The 16,293-nt window shown below is 47.1% G+C and overlaps 1 protein-coding gene across 2 annotated transcripts in view; it reads right to left on the reverse strand.

The window, feature by feature from the left end:
• Positions 1-16,293, reverse strand: part of GABBR2 (gamma-aminobutyric acid type B receptor subunit 2) — a 280,913-nt gene that overhangs the window by 190,556 nt on the left and 74,064 nt on the right. Inside the window, exon 3 of one of the 2 annotated variants that reach the window (XM_021710138.1) lies at positions 13,298-13,399. The exons of the other annotated variant lie outside the window; for it this stretch is intronic. Within the exon in view, the coding sequence (XP_021565813.1) occupies positions 13,298-13,399 (102 nt within the window). The remainder of the gene's footprint in view (positions 1-13,297; positions 13,400-16,293) is intronic. 2 annotated transcript variants of the gene reach the window in all.

Below are 16,293 nucleotides of genomic sequence, written 5' to 3' on the forward strand. Positions count from 1 at the left end.
CCTCTGCGGGCCCAGAGCACTCTGTGCTTCCCTCCAGCACAGCACAAGTCCATGCTTTCATTTGTCTTTCAAGGGTATCCTGGAACCAAGGGTAGCCTGGCTCATCTCTGGGTCCCCAGCTCTGAGCATGACATACACATCAGTAAGTAAGTGCATGATGAAGCGAATGAGTGTGGTGGGCAGTGCCACGCCCAATGCCTGTCCCACACCGCATTTCCAATAGCCGGTAGACATCATCACTGCACTAACACCCTGCCAGCCCTTGGGCTTGGGTGCTGATTGGGTTCACCACGTCCATTTCTTGAATAGACCAAGGGACACATATCTTCATAGCTGACCGCCTGACCACCTGCTGGCAGATAAATAACCAGTTCTGCCACTTGTGGACCATTGAGTGTCTCTGTTGCCATGACAACCAAGTTGCAGGGACCGCTTGGTTCTGTGCTCCCAGGCTGTTAAGTTTGGATGGGGCCCAAGGGATCATCCATCAGGTTAACCCTTCCCTGAGAGGCACGGGGCTCTCCCCAGGGGTGCACAGTACCCGAGAATCAGAGCTCTCCCTTGGTGCCCTGACCATTAGAGAGCCCTGGAGAAAGATACTATGCAGAGCCAGTTCGTGCCCGGTGCAAGATGCTGTTCACACCCACTCTGCTTCTAGACGGTGAGAAAGAGGGGGCAAGATGCTGCCATCTGAGAGGAAAGAGGAATGGGTTGGCACTCAGTGCAGTCAGAGCCTGGAGTCCAGGGATGAGGGAGAGGCCAAAGGGGCTGAGACTGGGCGGGGCTCCTCGGGGTGGGGGGGCACCTTAGTAGCAGTAGAAAGAATTTGAGGTGCTTCTCAGACTAGGGTGTATGCATTCCAGGGCATGGGTGGGGGGGATGTCCTGAAATGCACAGATATACCTGATTCTCCATTCTGGAGTAACAACTTTCTGGGAGACTCAGGGGTTGAAGGGTAGATTTGGGGTTTGGAGAATCTTAACAGTTTTCACACACATGTGTATGCTCTCACAAAAGTTCCAGAATCACACTTCAATGTTGCATGACCTGTATCTTTTCCTGAAAGTCCAGAGAGTAGAAAGAGAAATTTTGGGATAGCAGTGGCCCCTGCTTCCGGTCAGGGGTATGTGCCCACTCTCCTATGCTGAAAGGGCTTGGGGCAGTTTAGGGAGTACTGAGGGGCAAGGTGGGGAGAGCCATGAGCATTTTTGAGGATGAAAGTGACAGAAAAGAGCTGTGATGTCACAGAGAACGGGAACCTGACAGAGACAGCGTCTGGAAAATCCCGTGCCCTTCCAGGGACTTGGCTCTGCAGGGGCTGTCTGGAGTGACAGCAGATGACCTGAGGTGGGACAACTGAGATGGCGAAACCTAAGGTTGCAGATCATGCATGGAGACATAGGTCCACACCCTCCAGAGGTCAGTCCTATGGGGAAGGGGAAACACAGAAGGAGACAGCCACAGGTATGGGAGTGGAGGAACAGGGTAGGAGGTTGGTACTCAGCCCAAAGCTCCTACAACAGCCATAGGACATGTGAGGCAAGAGACCCACTAAACTCTGTCTGGAGAGGAGTCCAATGTCACCAAACCCTGGGTAGATTTCCTTTCCTCTTCCTTGCCCACTTCTTATCTGTTGCCTAGAGCCATTGTGTCCCTGCAGTGCTTAAAAGTAGCTAAAAATCACACACTCACACTCACACACAAGTGACACTTAAGAAGGATGACCCAATTCAAAGAACTGGTGTGTCACCCCCAGTTGGCAAGTGATCCTAACACAGTGAAAATAACGAACAGTTCCTGAGCTCCTTCTAGCTGTTGTGTCAAGCGGCACATCAGCCCCACCCTAGGAAGTGGGTATTATTATTGTGCCCATTTTGAAAAGATTCATGAGCAAATTGAGACCTAAAGGATTAAGCAACCTTCCCAGGTGCAGTGGAGGCTGTTGGTCCCGCTGGATTCCCTCCCTGGGGCTGGTACACCCACCCCAGCTACAGTGAATGTGGGCTGTTGACAGCTCGCTCGTTCTCTGGAGAATTGTCCTCAGCTAGGGGGAGCTGGGGCCCTGGGAGGCCATTCCATGCCCTACACCCCACGGACAGCAATCAATGACTGACTCACACGGGTAGAAAACGTCAGCTCTCTTGCTGAAAGGTGGGTGCGATCTGTGCCCCAGAGGCCCCTGTGGGGCTTGGCTAAACTGGTCTCCAGTCAAGACAACATTTTGGCCTCATTCCTCTCCTGCCTCCCTCCCCTTCTCCTGAGAGCACTCCCCTCAATAAATCACTTTTGTGAGAATCTCAGGCTGTTTCTAGGGAATTCAAGCTCAGATGCCAGGTCACACAGGTAGGAAGTGGTGGTGCAGGTCTCGAACCCAGTTTGGTGTGGCCCCAAGCCTGAGTGTTTATCCACTCACTCCTGACTACTTTTTCCAGCTGCAAAGGCAGAGCCCACCGGGTCTGAGCAGCTGGAGCTCAGCCTCCAGTCTCGATGAAGACAATTCATCGAGAAAAGTCGTGCAGATTTTGAAGGGAAAGGATATAAACAGCAAATGCAAGCCTGAGCCACGAAAATAACGAGTGTGCATTCAGAAGAGCAGGACAGCAGAGGCACGGGAGACTAGTGGCCATGCCTACTGGCCAGCCTTCCCTGCTGTGGGAATGTGGGGTCCTGCAAGGAAGGTCAGGGTCAACCCTGACCCCTGGGCTGTCTGCAGTCTCCTGCTACCCGTGCAGCCCTCTCTCAATCACATCCTGGTTTTTCAGGGTCTATCCCTGAGACCCACTCTACCTACCATGCTGGGCTTCTGAAAAATCAGATGAAATGGGGCGTGATGCTGCGGACAGGAATGAGAAGCTATGAGGCCCTAGGGTGGCTGAACTGTTAGAGGTTGGCCATGATGGGGCAGGGTCCTGACCAGGTGGCAGGCACTGGATATAAGGCTTCGCCTGACTAGTCTGCCCCCACTGTCTGGCTGGAGACCTGGCGTGAGCTCTCGAGGGTTATCCTTGATGTTGTCCCAAGTCCCTCTTCGCTCTGACAGACTGATCCCCACACCCAGAATGAGTACTCTCTTTTATTTAACTAAAATTAGTCTTTCTTAGACTCTAGCTCCCCCACACCCAAATGTCCCTACAGGCAGAGAAGCAGAAAACATGCATGTACGCTCAAGGAAGGGAGTGCAGAGGGAATAGCCCACAGCAGCCTACCGGCAAAGCATGGCATTTCTTTAAAGTTTATTATGGTGTCTTGAAAATTCATGTATATTTAGCGTTCCAATAATATATCTATGTCGTAAGATAAAAATAACGCCTTCTCTTCTCCGTGTCTCTGAGCAAAACTGGCCTGCTGGAAAGAGAAGCCATGTTTATTCCGTAGCTTTGCATCCCCTCGTGGTGCCTGCATGAGCCTCGGTTTCAAGCAGTGAGGACGGGCTGCTGGCCTGTGGGGAGTACAGTCCCCATCAGGACCCTCCTGTCCTGTCAGGTAAAGGGGGACAATTCCCACCAGGACTTTCTGGCTGGAGCAGGGAGGAGGGAGAACACAGTTCCCAGTGGTGCTCTTCATGGAGCAAAGGGGAGCTTAGTCCTACTCAAGGCTTGTCTATTGATTGATTGAGCTGAGGTTTCAACTCTGTCACCCAAGCTGGAGTGCAGTGGCATGATCATGGCTCACCACATTCTCTACTTCCTGGGCTCAGGCAATCCTTCCACCTCAGCCTCCCAAGTTGCTGGGATTACAGGCACGCACCACCACTCCCAGCTAATTTTTAAAAATTTTTTTGTACAGACAAGTTCTCACTGTGTTACCCAGGCTGGTCTTGAACTCCTGGGCTCAAGCATTCATATTGCCTCGGTCTCCGAAAATGCTGGGAATACAGGCATGAGTCACCATGCCCAGCCAAATTTTCTTCATAATCTTCCTGTAACAGGCAGAATAATGGTCATGTCCTAATCCTCAGAACTTGAGAGTTATGTTGTACTACGTGGCAAAGGGGGTTCACATTGCTGATGGGATTAAGGTTGCTTATCAGCTGATCTGAAATTTTCTTGCATTATCCAGGGGGGCCCATGTAATCACAAGGGTCCTGAAAAACGGAAGAGGCAGAGACGAAGTGATACAGTGTGAGAAAGACTTGGCTGACTGGCTTTGAAGATAGGGGAAGGAGCCGCTAGCCAAGAGATGTAGGGAGCCTCTAGAGGCTGGAAAAGGCAAAACAGACTCTCCCCTACAGCCTCCAGAAGGAGTGAAGCTCCACTGAAACCTTGATTTTGGCCAATCAAGATCCATTTTGGACTTCTCACTTCCAGAAAGTAAGATAAATTTGTTGTCTGAAGCCACTCGGATGTGTCACAGCAGCAATAGGAAATTAACACACCTCCCTGTCAGGTAGGGCCTGACCCTAGACTGCTTCTATCTCTCTCCCCACTCTGCTGGGGCTCTAGGTCCCTCTCTGTCATTGCTGACCAGCTGGGTGGCTCTTCTGGTCAAAGCTGTCCCCCTAATGTGACACTTGAGGCATAAGAGTACCCACTGATATTGGTGGACAATTGGGCTATTTTTTGTGAATCACTCAAAAAAAAAAGCTAGATGTGACTCTGAGTGGCAGGCATACCTTTTTTCTTTCCTTTTTGGTTTTAGAGTAGAAAACCAGGCTCAGTTTAGAGGGTCCCCATGATGCCTAAGCATTACATCAATGTTAAAAATGAAGACGAGAGCTTCCGGTTTAGCTGTGTCTTTCTCTCTTTTTTAACCACCCTCCACTTACAGTCAGTAAGTAAATTGCAAAGCCACTCATTCCTGTTCTATTACCAATAAGGCCCTGGGGGAGAGAGGTCATTTTTAAATTTTGGTCAATGGGTAGCCCCCAGAATGTTGAGAGGCCATGACGGAATCTTCCTGCTAACTGAGGAGTGTGGGTGGGTACGAAGCTGAGGGTCACACTGTAGAGACCAAGAGCCACACTGTAGTTAGACTGATGGACTGGAATCTCTGCTCAATCACCTGTCAGCTGCACGCCTTGGGCAAGTTACTAAACTTCCCTGAGCTTTAGTTTCTCTACCTATAAAACGGGGAGACTAATAGTACCTACGTTCTCTGCAGGTGGTGGCAACCATTTTCTAGAAAGGTCCAGACAGTAAATACTTTAGGCCTCACAGGCCATACAGTGTCTGTGGCAACTACTCAATTCTGCTGCTAGTCAATTCTGAGTACACACCACAGCACAAGAACAGCCAAAGATGATGTGGTAAGTGAATGTGTTTTAATAAGGGTTTATTTACAAAAACAGACAGCAGGCTGGATCTGGCCCATGCACCATAGTTTGCTGACCGCTATCATAGAGTTACTGTAAGGAGTAAATGAATTAATGAATCTGAGGGCATAAAGTGAGAGCTATAAAATATCCTTCACTGATAGTGAAGCAGAAGCATGGAGTGAGAGCAGAAGAAGAGGCTGTGATAGAATGAAAAGAGAGAAAGGTCAGAGGTACCATATTTCCTGTTTTGATACAGGCAAGGAAGGCTACTGACTCTCCTGGCACATTCACTGCAAAAGGGGAGCTCTGTAGGCCCAGACAGCACACAGGAATTGTTCACAGTTTCTCAGCTTTACTTAATGTCTCAAAGTCTGGGCTTTACAGAGCCCTTTGTTATTATTCTAAGATATTCATTAAAAGATCAGGAGTTCCGCAACCTCTCCCCCTGAAGTTCCATCATTTTATTATTTAGTGTTTTCTTTACTCCAGTGTTTTTCAGGTCCCTAACATAACACAATGACTGATGATTCAGTTCCTGTGACAGCTCAACACTCTGTTGGGACAGCCTGGTGTCCTCTCTACAGGGACAAGAGTCCAACCCGGGCTCTACTTGATTCAGAAGCCCTTGTTCTGAGATTCTGTTTGGGATGATGGAAAAGTTCCAGAAATGGATAATGGGATGGTTGTACAACACTGTGAATGTACTTAATGCCACTAATTGAACACTTAAAAATGGCTAAAAAAAATGGCTAAAAATTTTATGTTATGCATATTTTATTACAATAAAAAATAAAGAATCACAACTAGAACAACATTCCCTATGCTTTCTGAGTTCTGAGCAAAAAAGAAAAAGAAAAGAATGCTAGTGATTATACTACAAAAGTAGGGAGTAGGGTCCCTGATGGTGGGAGATAGGGATTGTGACTGAAAGTGGGTGGGTAGAAGGAACTTTTGAGGTATTTGACAAAGTCCTTTGACCTGGGAACCATTTTCCTTATGATTCTTAAGACAGTCATTTGATTTGCATGGCTTTTGAATCTTTGTTTTATTTTACAATAAAATTCTTTTTTTAAATTTCCTTTTCTTTCCATGAAAAAAGTATTTGGTCTCCACAGTACCTGGACTGAACTGGGCAATTGCTCCTCGCATCTCAATTCCAGATATAAGGGTCTGTGGATGCACCATGATTGAAATAACGTACCACCAATTCCACCAACACATGGAAATATAAATACAGGGCTAGGGGCTGCTTACGGGAAGGTAAATGAAACAATTGACTAAACAGAAAGGGAGTCTACAGCCTGGAACTCTTCCCAGCAGGACCTGGGGCTTGGCTCTGCATGGATTGGCTTCCTAGCCCAGTCTGCAAACAGCTGGACTTTAAAGCCCACATTTGGAACAGGCTTGAAATGAGCTTAAAAGGTCTTGGGACTTTATCACCCAGAAATGATTTTATTTCCTGACTCTCTAGATACTAACTTTGATGCATATCTGCTAAGTCAGCCTTATTAACTTTATCATTCAGTTCCTCTATGTTCTTGCTTTTTTTCACCTGGATGCACTGTCTAAGACTGAGAGAGAGAGAGATGTTACGTCTCCCAATACCATTGTGTTTCTGTCAATTCCCCCTTTATATTTTTAATAGGCTTTTCTTTCTTTATTTCAGTGAGATGCAATTTAAAGTAATAATGGTCCATGAACATGTTATTCTCATGGTGGGTTGTACCCTTCTCTATAGAAAATGACTCTCCTTAATCCTGTTTGATGCCTGCACCCTGACTTCTCTTTGGTCTGATATGAATCCTGGGATTCGTGCAGTTTGGTTTGCCTGGAAGACCTTTGTCTAACCTTTGCTTTCCGTGTCACTTAGCTTGTCTGATGCAAGTAGCTAGAGTTAGTTTTTCCAATCACAATCTGAAAATCTTTTCCTTTTAATAATGAGTTTGACCCATTTGAATTTCTGGTCAGGATCATTATATTTGGTCTGCAGTGATCTGTTTTGTGCTTTCTGGTTTTCACGTCTGCTTTCTGTTTTGGAATGGGGACTGGATTTCCTTTTTCTGTCTCACGTGTTTCTGCAGATTCAGGCTCTGTTCCCATCATGGTGTAGTTACCATTGAGCCCTTCAAAGCATCCTTTAGCCTTTATTTCTCTCATTATGAAACTCATGAGCAGAATGGTCTCTTTTGAGTTCCTCTCCTAGTTAAGACCAGGAGTTCAGCGCCCCTCCCCTTTTTTAACTCATCCATTTCTTAGGTCCTGTGAGGGTAATTTGGATTTTTATATCTCAGTTATGGCTACTGCAATATCTATTTTTGCATTATGTGTAAAATTATATGTAATTTTTGCATCTGTATACACTTCTATAACAATTATTTAGATTTAGCTCAGCCTCCACGGGTTCCAATGGTCCCTGTTCAGCCATTTCTATCGTGACCTCAGCTCTAAAGTATGCCATTGCTCTGGGCTGGCTGATGTTGGACTTAAGGATTAACTTCCAAAAGGGGTGCTGGCCAGTACACCATGTGAGCCTTGCACGGCGGAGACCGTCTCCTGGTTGCTCCATTGTCTCTGGGATTTAATGTTGCAGATTGGCGGGAGGGTGGCCTGGTTTTGCACCTCTGTGGGAAGTTTGTTTGTTTTTTGGCCTAGATATCTGTAAGATTCTCTCTTTTAGGTCTGTTTGTTTGACTCGTTTTCACCAATTCTGCTAGAACACAGAGGCCAGCTAGTCCACCCATATAGCCTGTACATTTCTATATGAAATTGTTGATTTTGCAGTTCAAAAGTGGTAAAATATTGGCTGTTGTGTAAGGTCCAATCTATAGTACTAGGTCTATCTTGAGCCCGCTTAAGTTTGTTTCTTATTTTTTTAAAAATACATTTCTTACTTGAGAATAGTTTTAGATTGACAGAAAAATTGCCCAGAGAGTATAGAAAATTCCCTTACAGTCCTCACCCAATTTTCCCTGTTATTAATATCGTATGTTAGTAGGATCCATTTGTCACAATTAATGAACTGCTACTGATACATTAGCATTAGCTAAAGCCCCTCCTTTATTCAGATATCCTGAGTTTTTTCCTCTAGTGTCCTTTTTCTGTTCCTGAATCCCATAGAAAATACCACATTATATTTAGTTGTTCTGTCTCTTTAGGCTTCTTTTGGCTCAGACATTCCCTACTTTTTTTTTTTTTTTGAGTTGGAGTCTCACTCTGTTGCCCAGAATGCAGTGCAGTGGCCGCTCCCAGTCACTGCAGCCTTGACCTGCTAGGCTCCGGCGATCCTTCCGCCTCAGCCTTCCAAGTAGCTGGAACTACAGGCACGCGCTACCACACCCAGCTAATTTTTTGATTTATTGTAAAGATGAGGGCTCGCCAAGTTGCCCAGGTGGGTCTCGAACCCGCGGGCTCAGACAATCCACTCACCTCAGCCTCCCAAAGTGCTGGGATTATAGGCTGAGCCACTGAGCCCAGCGACATTCCCTACTTATTTGGGGAAGGGGCAGGTTAGGGTTTCACTTTGTTGCCCCGAGTGAGTGGCACAGTCATTACTTGCCTTTGCCTCAAACTCTTAGGCTCAAGCAATCTCCTGCCTCAGCCTTCCAAGTAGCTGAAACGACAGTCACAGCAACTTTTTTGATTTTTCATAGAGATGAGTTCTCACCATGTTGTCTAGGCTGGTCTTTAACTCCTGGGCTCAAGTAATTCTCCCTTCTTTGCTTCCCAAAGTTGCTGGGATTACAGGTGTGAGCCATAGCAACAGGTCTGACAGTCCCTACTTCTGATGACCTAGACAGTTTTGAGGAGTAGTGAGGTATTTTGGAGAATGGCCTTAAACTGGAATTTGTCTGATGTTATTTTCATGGTTAGTTTGGGATCATGGGATCTGGGGAGGAAGACCATAGAGGTGTCATTTTTGACACTTAAGTCAAGAGTGCTATCAGCATGACTTATCACTGTTGATGTTGATCTTGATTGCCTGCCAGTGTTTGTCAAGTTTTGCCACTGTCAAATTATTCTTCTTTTACTCTTTTCCTACTGTACTCTTTGGAAGAAAGCAGCTTAAGAAGTGGGTAGTTGATACCACAATAAGAAAGGGATTGGCAGTAGCGGGACACTGCTGGGGGTGGGGCGGCAGGGGGTGGACACATAACATCAATAAGGGTACCTGATCTCAAACCAGGTGGAGTGGGGACCAAAGGGAGGCCCAAACTTTACCTGTATGATGACTACTTGAATACCTAATTCTGAATTGTACCTCACATCTTTAAGATAAAAAAATTAAAAACAAAGTGGGTAGTTGTTACCCACCTCCGTGGAATATGAAGTATCTATATACATTTTGAAATTCTTCTGCATAGGAGATTGGTCTATTCTCTCCCATGTGTTTATTCAATCATATGTATGAGTATGGGCTTGGGGATATCTATTTTATACCTTGTGTTACATTCTTGTACTGCTTTTATTGCTCAGATTGTTCCAGCACTGACAACCAGTGTGTGTGTGTGTGTGTGTGTGTGTGTGTGTGTGTGTGTGTGTGTGTTGTGAGCACGCCCTTACTTTCTAACAAAACAAGATGCCCCGGGATCACCTCGTACATTTCCTACCCACAGAATCAGCCATTTCTCCAGGATCCCCGGCTCCTCTTCCTAGAGAATGGTATGAGAAACCGACAAGGAGGTGCCAGGTGTGTTTGCTGCTCCTGGGTACCTATCTGTTTTTGATTTGGGCTCTATTTCTTTTGTCCTGGTTTCCCTTGAGGCTCTTCCCTCTCCAGCATCCATAACGGCTATCTTTTCTCTCATTTGATCGATCTCTTTGGCCATTTCCTCTGAATTCTGGGAAAGCATCTCAAGTTTGCCCTCCACCTATTGATCTGTATTTTTCTTGGCATTAACTCTACTCTCTACCACCTCTTGTGCAGATGCTAGTTCTGCCATTTGATATTTGGTTTTCTTCCTTGTCCTCTGTACTCCTTCTCTCTTATCCCACAATAAATCAGAGGCTCACTTTTCCCCAGAACTTTCCAGAAGTTACTGTCTTTTCTTTGTTCCTGAGTATTTTGTCCCCGTGTCCTCTGTTGGCTTTGTCTGTTCAGACTTGCTATTTCATTCACAAACACTCAACAAGGTGTTGGGCACATTAAGTTGGGTTTCAGGTGAGGGGAAAAAGGAGTGACCAAGACAGTCCGAAACTTCTGCTTCTGTGGCTTACATTCTACGGGGAAGAGTCCGATGCTAAAACTATTCGATAAAATGAATAGAATGCCAAATGCTGTTAGGGGTTGACGTGTATCCCCCCAAAAGATACACTGAAGTCCGAACCCCTAGTTCCTCAGAACGTGACATTATTTGAAAGCAGGATCATTGTAGTTAGGACGAGGTCTTACTGGGTCACACTGGTCATGACTAGTGTCCTAATGAGAAGGGAACGTGAACAGAAGGGGAGAAACGCCATGTGAGGCAGAGACTGGAGTTATCCAGCGGTGAGCCAAAGATCGCCAAGGATTGCTGATGACACCAGTGGCCAAGGGAAAGGCATGGAGGAGCCCTAGAACATTCGAGAGAACATGTTCTGTTGTGTTAAGCTACCCAAGTTTGTGGTACTTTGTTACGACAGTCTGAGGAAACGAAAATAGACATCAACCAATAAGATGGAGAAAATTAGCAGAAAAAGAAAGGCGGGGATTGGAGGGACAGGAACTTCCATTTTATCTTATTTTTTAGTTGGAGTCTTACTCTGTCACCTAGGCTGGAGTACAGTGGCATGCTTATGGCTCACCACAGGCTTGGCCTCCTGGGTTTAGGCTATTCTACCTCAGCCTCCCAAGTGGTTGGAACTACAGGTGTGTATCACCACTCCTGGCTAATTTTTTTTTCTTTCTTGCTATATTGTCTAGGCTGGTCTCAAACTCCTGTGCTCAAGCAATCATCTCCTCTTGGTCTCCCAAAGTGCTGGGACTACTGGTGTGAGCCACAGTGCTAGCATTTCCATTTTAAATAAATGGTTCAGGGAAGACCTCTGGGAAGAACGCATGGCGAAGCAAAGACTCCAAGAAGGAACAGACAGAAACCGTGGGAAGGTAGACTTTGCCAGTGGGTGAGCGTCTGTCCTCAGCCCTGTTCTCCTGGAGTGCATGATGTTGGAATCCTCTCTTCGAACTGCAGTCCTGCAGGATGGTGGAGAGAGCAGGGCCATGGCATCACCCTAACCTCTTCGAGTTTCAAGTCCACATCTATGAAACGAGTCTACAAAAATTTCCTCCATCTGAGGGCTTTGGTGGGGGGACAAAATGAGCAAATGCAGGTCGAGGGCTCTGCACGGGGTCCTGGCCCTGGCTCGGTGCCCTGGAAAGGGGCTGTTTCAGCTGCTATTTTCATCATGGTTCATGTCACTCCTACTTCTGTTGGAGCTGGCTGGTGGATGAGCAGAGAGCCCAGTTTCTTGCAGACTTTCAACTAGAGCCTCAGTGCTGCACACAAAGGCTCTTTACACTTTAAAACCCGCAGACATGGGGCTCAGGAAGCTTCCAGAGCACAGGAAGCTATTTCAGGTGCCCACCCCGGGGAGATATCTCTGCATGTGGCAGGAGAATGTCAGCACAGCTCCAGCTACTCTTACCTCCCCCACCCCCTGCCCTAGGTGCTCCCTGCAGAGCTGCCATCCCACCCCTGAGGACTCCAGGGGCCCACAGCACTGCAGGAAGAAGAGCTTGGGCAGATCTGGCTTCAGCCGCCTGGGCTGCCAGGAGGCCCTCCCGACTGCTTCCTCAGAGGCTCCCGGGGCTGAAATGTGACCCGCAGGCTCTATGTCTGCTCTGGAGGAGGTGAGAAACAACTGGTATGTTGCTTCCCTTCCTCCCCGTATCTGGGCTTTCGGCTCCCCATCTGTGAACTGTAGGATTTGGAAGGCAACAGCGCTAAGCTGCCACCTGCTCTGACTGATATAACCTGGGACCCGCCCAAGACAGAAGGGACACATCAGCAGTTGGCATCTGGGATCTCCATGTTGATTACTATAAATGTGGGTATGATGGGATGGGAGAGAGTGAAAGAGGAAGTGGACAGCTCTGACGAGGCCTGCACCTGCTCACAAACCTCCAGGGCCCCCCCGCTGCCCTTGAGGTACAAGACCAAGATGCTAAGCTCAGCATTCAAGGCTCCTGGGAACTGACTTCAATTTCCAGCCTCAGCATCTTCCCTCCCATCCCACCCCACATACAACGGGCTCTGTGGAATTCCTGCCGACCCCAAGCACAAGATGAGCATGCCTGCCCTGCCCTCTGATCTTCATCGCCCCTTCCCTGCCGGCTCCCGCGGGTGGGGATCTTATCATCCTCCACCGCCAAATGTCTCTTTTTGGAGCCTTGTCTGAACCCTCTCCCCAGGCGGGATGAGTCACTTCCCCCCTTTGTTCCAGGCCCCTTTGTTCCTGTTTCTCCTGAGAGGTCTCTGTCTTCCACGCCATGCTGTGAGCCACCTGAGGACAAGGTCAGGTCTGATGATGTCTGTGAGCCCAGGAGAGGGTCTGGGGCATAAGAAGCGTTTGAGAGAGTTTGCAGAATGAATAGGCAAAGGGAAGTTCGAGACTTATGTACCACGGGGGAAACTTGGAGTGGGCCCTTTCTGTTCCTAAAGTTAGTGTCACTGGATGCAGATCAGGAGCCTAGGTTTTCAGTCCCAACAGGGACAGGCAGTGCTTCCTTTCTGTGGGCTTTCTGCAAGACAGTTTCCCTGAGCCTCTGCAAAACGGAGATGATAATCACTGTGCCTTGCTGGTCCCTCAGGCTGGCTGGAGAGACATAACATCACTGGAAATCTCTCAATGGCTGTGCACCTAGCAGCCAGCACCGTTGACCAACACTGGACAGCAAGCCAGGAGAAAAGCCAAGGGAAGCCAGCCTCCTGGGAGCTTCTCCCAAGTCTGAGATGCCAACGAACTTGAGCCTCAGACCGAACCTGAGGCTCTTCCATAATCAGGGGATTGGGGACCCAGGAGCACTGCGGTCAGTCTGTCATTCAGGCTGTGGTTAGCCACGCCTACCTTCAGCTTTTTGACACTGGTGCAGGGATCGTTGGAGAAGCTCTCCGTGTCTGAAATCTCGATGTCTTCACCATACAGAACCCCGGTCAGGTCATTCCTCACCTGTCAGCAAAGAAAAAGCAGAGGGTGGGTGTGCTGGTGACCATAGGAAGGGCCGGTTTGGAGAGGTCATTCTGGGGAAGTGGCTCAAGTAGGTGAAGCTGTTGTGTCCAGTCCACTGACAATACAAAAGGAGTGGTCTTGTTCTGCATTACAAACTAGAGTGTTCTATGGAACCCTGGAGATGTCTCAGCCCCATCCTGCAACTGACACATGGGCACGGGGAGGCCAGAAGGGAAGGGGCTTGTAAGATTGGTAGGTTCCTGCAAGAGTCAAGACTAGCACCCCTGTGGCTGTTTTTCCATCACATCACAATGTCTCCAAATCAGGCTGACCAATGATGTCTCTGTTTATACTTCACATTAGTAATTTGCAATATTATTTCACTTTTCTGGTGAAGTGAAGAGAGAGAATACAGAATAAAGAGGTAGAGAACCAGCCCCTGGTGTTAAATGTAACTATGTGTCTGCTGATACACAGAATGACTACTATCTATGGGCTTGGAAAGCAAAGGACTGTCAACTCCATTGTCACCAGGGCCAGCCAGTGTGTAAAGCAGCCTTTGTGGAAGGACATTAGGGAGTGGTTAAGACTGTGGCAAACTGGTGACCACATGCCTCATCTAAGGACAGAAGTTGTCACTCGGTTGCTGAGTTAGAAATGTAGGTCCAGGGTCACCAGATCTTCTGAGTTTGGGAGACAGAAATCAGAAATCTAGAATTTTAACATATAAAATTTTCTCCATTTAAGTATGTTGATACTATTTCAATTAAAAAAAATAAAAGTAAGGACCAAACCCAATAAACCTAAAGTCTATATCTGGCCTATGGGCAGATATCTGGCCTATCTCGGGCACACAGCAATGGAAACCGGACCGTGTATCTTAGTAGAAAGAACTAGTTGGGAAGACCAGCTTTCAGATCCTCTCGTCACTGACTTTCTTGTGACCTCAGCCTCTCCGTGTGACCCTCCCCTTCTCTGAGCCTCAGTTTCTTTCTCTGTAAGAGAAAATGTTTAACGTGTTTCTCGTTCATACCCATTAGGGTAGCTATTTAAAAAAAAGAAAAGAAAAACAAGTGTTTTCCAGGATATGGAGAAATGGGAACCCTTGCGCATTGCTGGTAGGAATGTAAAGCAGTGCAGCTGTTGTGGAAACAGTGTGGGAGCACCCCAAAAATTAAGCATAGAAGTACCATATGATCCAACAATTCTACTTCTGGGCATATCCCCAAAAGAATTGAAAGCAGGAACTTGAACGGACATTTTTACATCTATGTTCCCAGCAGCATTATGCGCAGTAGATAAAAGGTGAAAGCAACCTGAGTGTTCATTGATGAATGGGTGGATAAACAAATTGTGGCACACGCATAGAATAGGATATTACTCAGCCTTAAAATGATATTCTGACACATGCTACAACATGGAAGAACCTTGAAAATTTCATGCTATGCTAAATAAGCCAGACACAGAAGGACAAATATTATATGTTTCCACTCAGATGAGACACTCGGGTTAGTCAAATTCAATGAGATAGAAAGTAGGATGGCAATTACCAGTGGTGGCAGAGAGGAGGACTGAAGAGTTTAATGAGTGTACAGTTTCACTTAGGAATGATAGAGAAAGTTCTGGATATGGAAAATGGTGATAGTTGCACAAAAGTGTGAATGTATTTAATGTTACTGAACTGTACCCATTAAAATGGCTAAAATGGGGCTGGGAGTGATGGTTCGCACCTGTAATCTCAGCATTTTGGGAGGCTGAGACGGGAGGATTGCTGGAGCCCAGGAGTTCCAGACCAGCCTGAGCAACAAAGCAAGACCTCTCTACAAAAAATCAAAAACTTTCCCAGGCATGTTGGTGTATGCCTGTAGCTTCAGCTACTCGGGAGGCTGAGGAGGAATGATCCTAAACCCAGGAGGTCAAGGCTGCGGTGCACTGTGATTGGGTCACTGCACTCCAGCCTGGGCAACAGAGTGAGAGCTTGACTCAAAAAAAATTTGGGGTCTCACTCCATCGCCCAGGCTGGAGTGCCCATGGCATGCACATGGCCACTCCAGCATCAACCTGCTGGGCTTTAGCAATCCTTCCGCCTCAACCTTTCAAGTAGCCGGAACTATAGACATGCACTATCACATCCGGCTATTTTTAAAAAAAAAATTGTATAGATGAGGTCTCACCAAGTTGTCCAGGCTGGTCTTGAACCTGCAAGCTCAGGCAATCCACTTGCCTCGGCTTCCCAAAGTGCTGGGATTACAGGCTGAGCCACCAAGCCCAGTCAACTCAAAAATTAAAAAAAAAAGTTTTTTTTTAAATAGCTAAAATGGTAAATGTTATGCTATGTATATTTTACCTCGATTTTTTTTATTTATTTAATTTTTATTTTTTTTGAGTTGGAGTCTCACTCTGTCACCCAGACTGGAGTGCAGTGGCTGCTCCCAGCCACCGCAGCCTCACCTGCTGAGCTCCAGCAATCTTTCAGCCTCAGCCTTCCAAGTAGCTAGAACTACAGGCGCGCGCTACCACGCCCGGCTAATTTTTGATTTATTGTAGAGATGAGGTCTCACTGCCCAGGCGGGTCTCGAACCCGCGGGCTCAGGCAATCCACTCACCTCAGCCTCCCAAAGGCGCGGGATTACAGGCTGAGCCACTGAGCCCGGCTTATTTTACCTCGATTTTAAAAAGCACTTCTTGCTTCAACAACTAGTGCATGCTTGTAATGTATATATCAAAATGTTTTGGAAAATCTGGCCCCAAATGTCACAGGATGGTCACTAAGAAGCCACCACCAAGGACGAGGAACAAAGGGGACTGTAATGGGAGCTGCCATCTTTTATTTCTTAGAAATATGAAGCAAGCCGGGCTCGGTGGCTCAGCCTGTAATCCCACGCCTTTGGGAG

Source organism: Carlito syrichta, unplaced genomic scaffold, assembly GCF_000164805.1.
Source record: "Carlito syrichta isolate Samal-C Ts95f unplaced genomic scaffold, Tarsius_syrichta-2.0.1 Scaffold288168, whole genome shotgun sequence".
Lineage (NCBI taxonomy): Eukaryota > Metazoa > Chordata > Mammalia > Primates > Tarsiidae > Carlito > Carlito syrichta.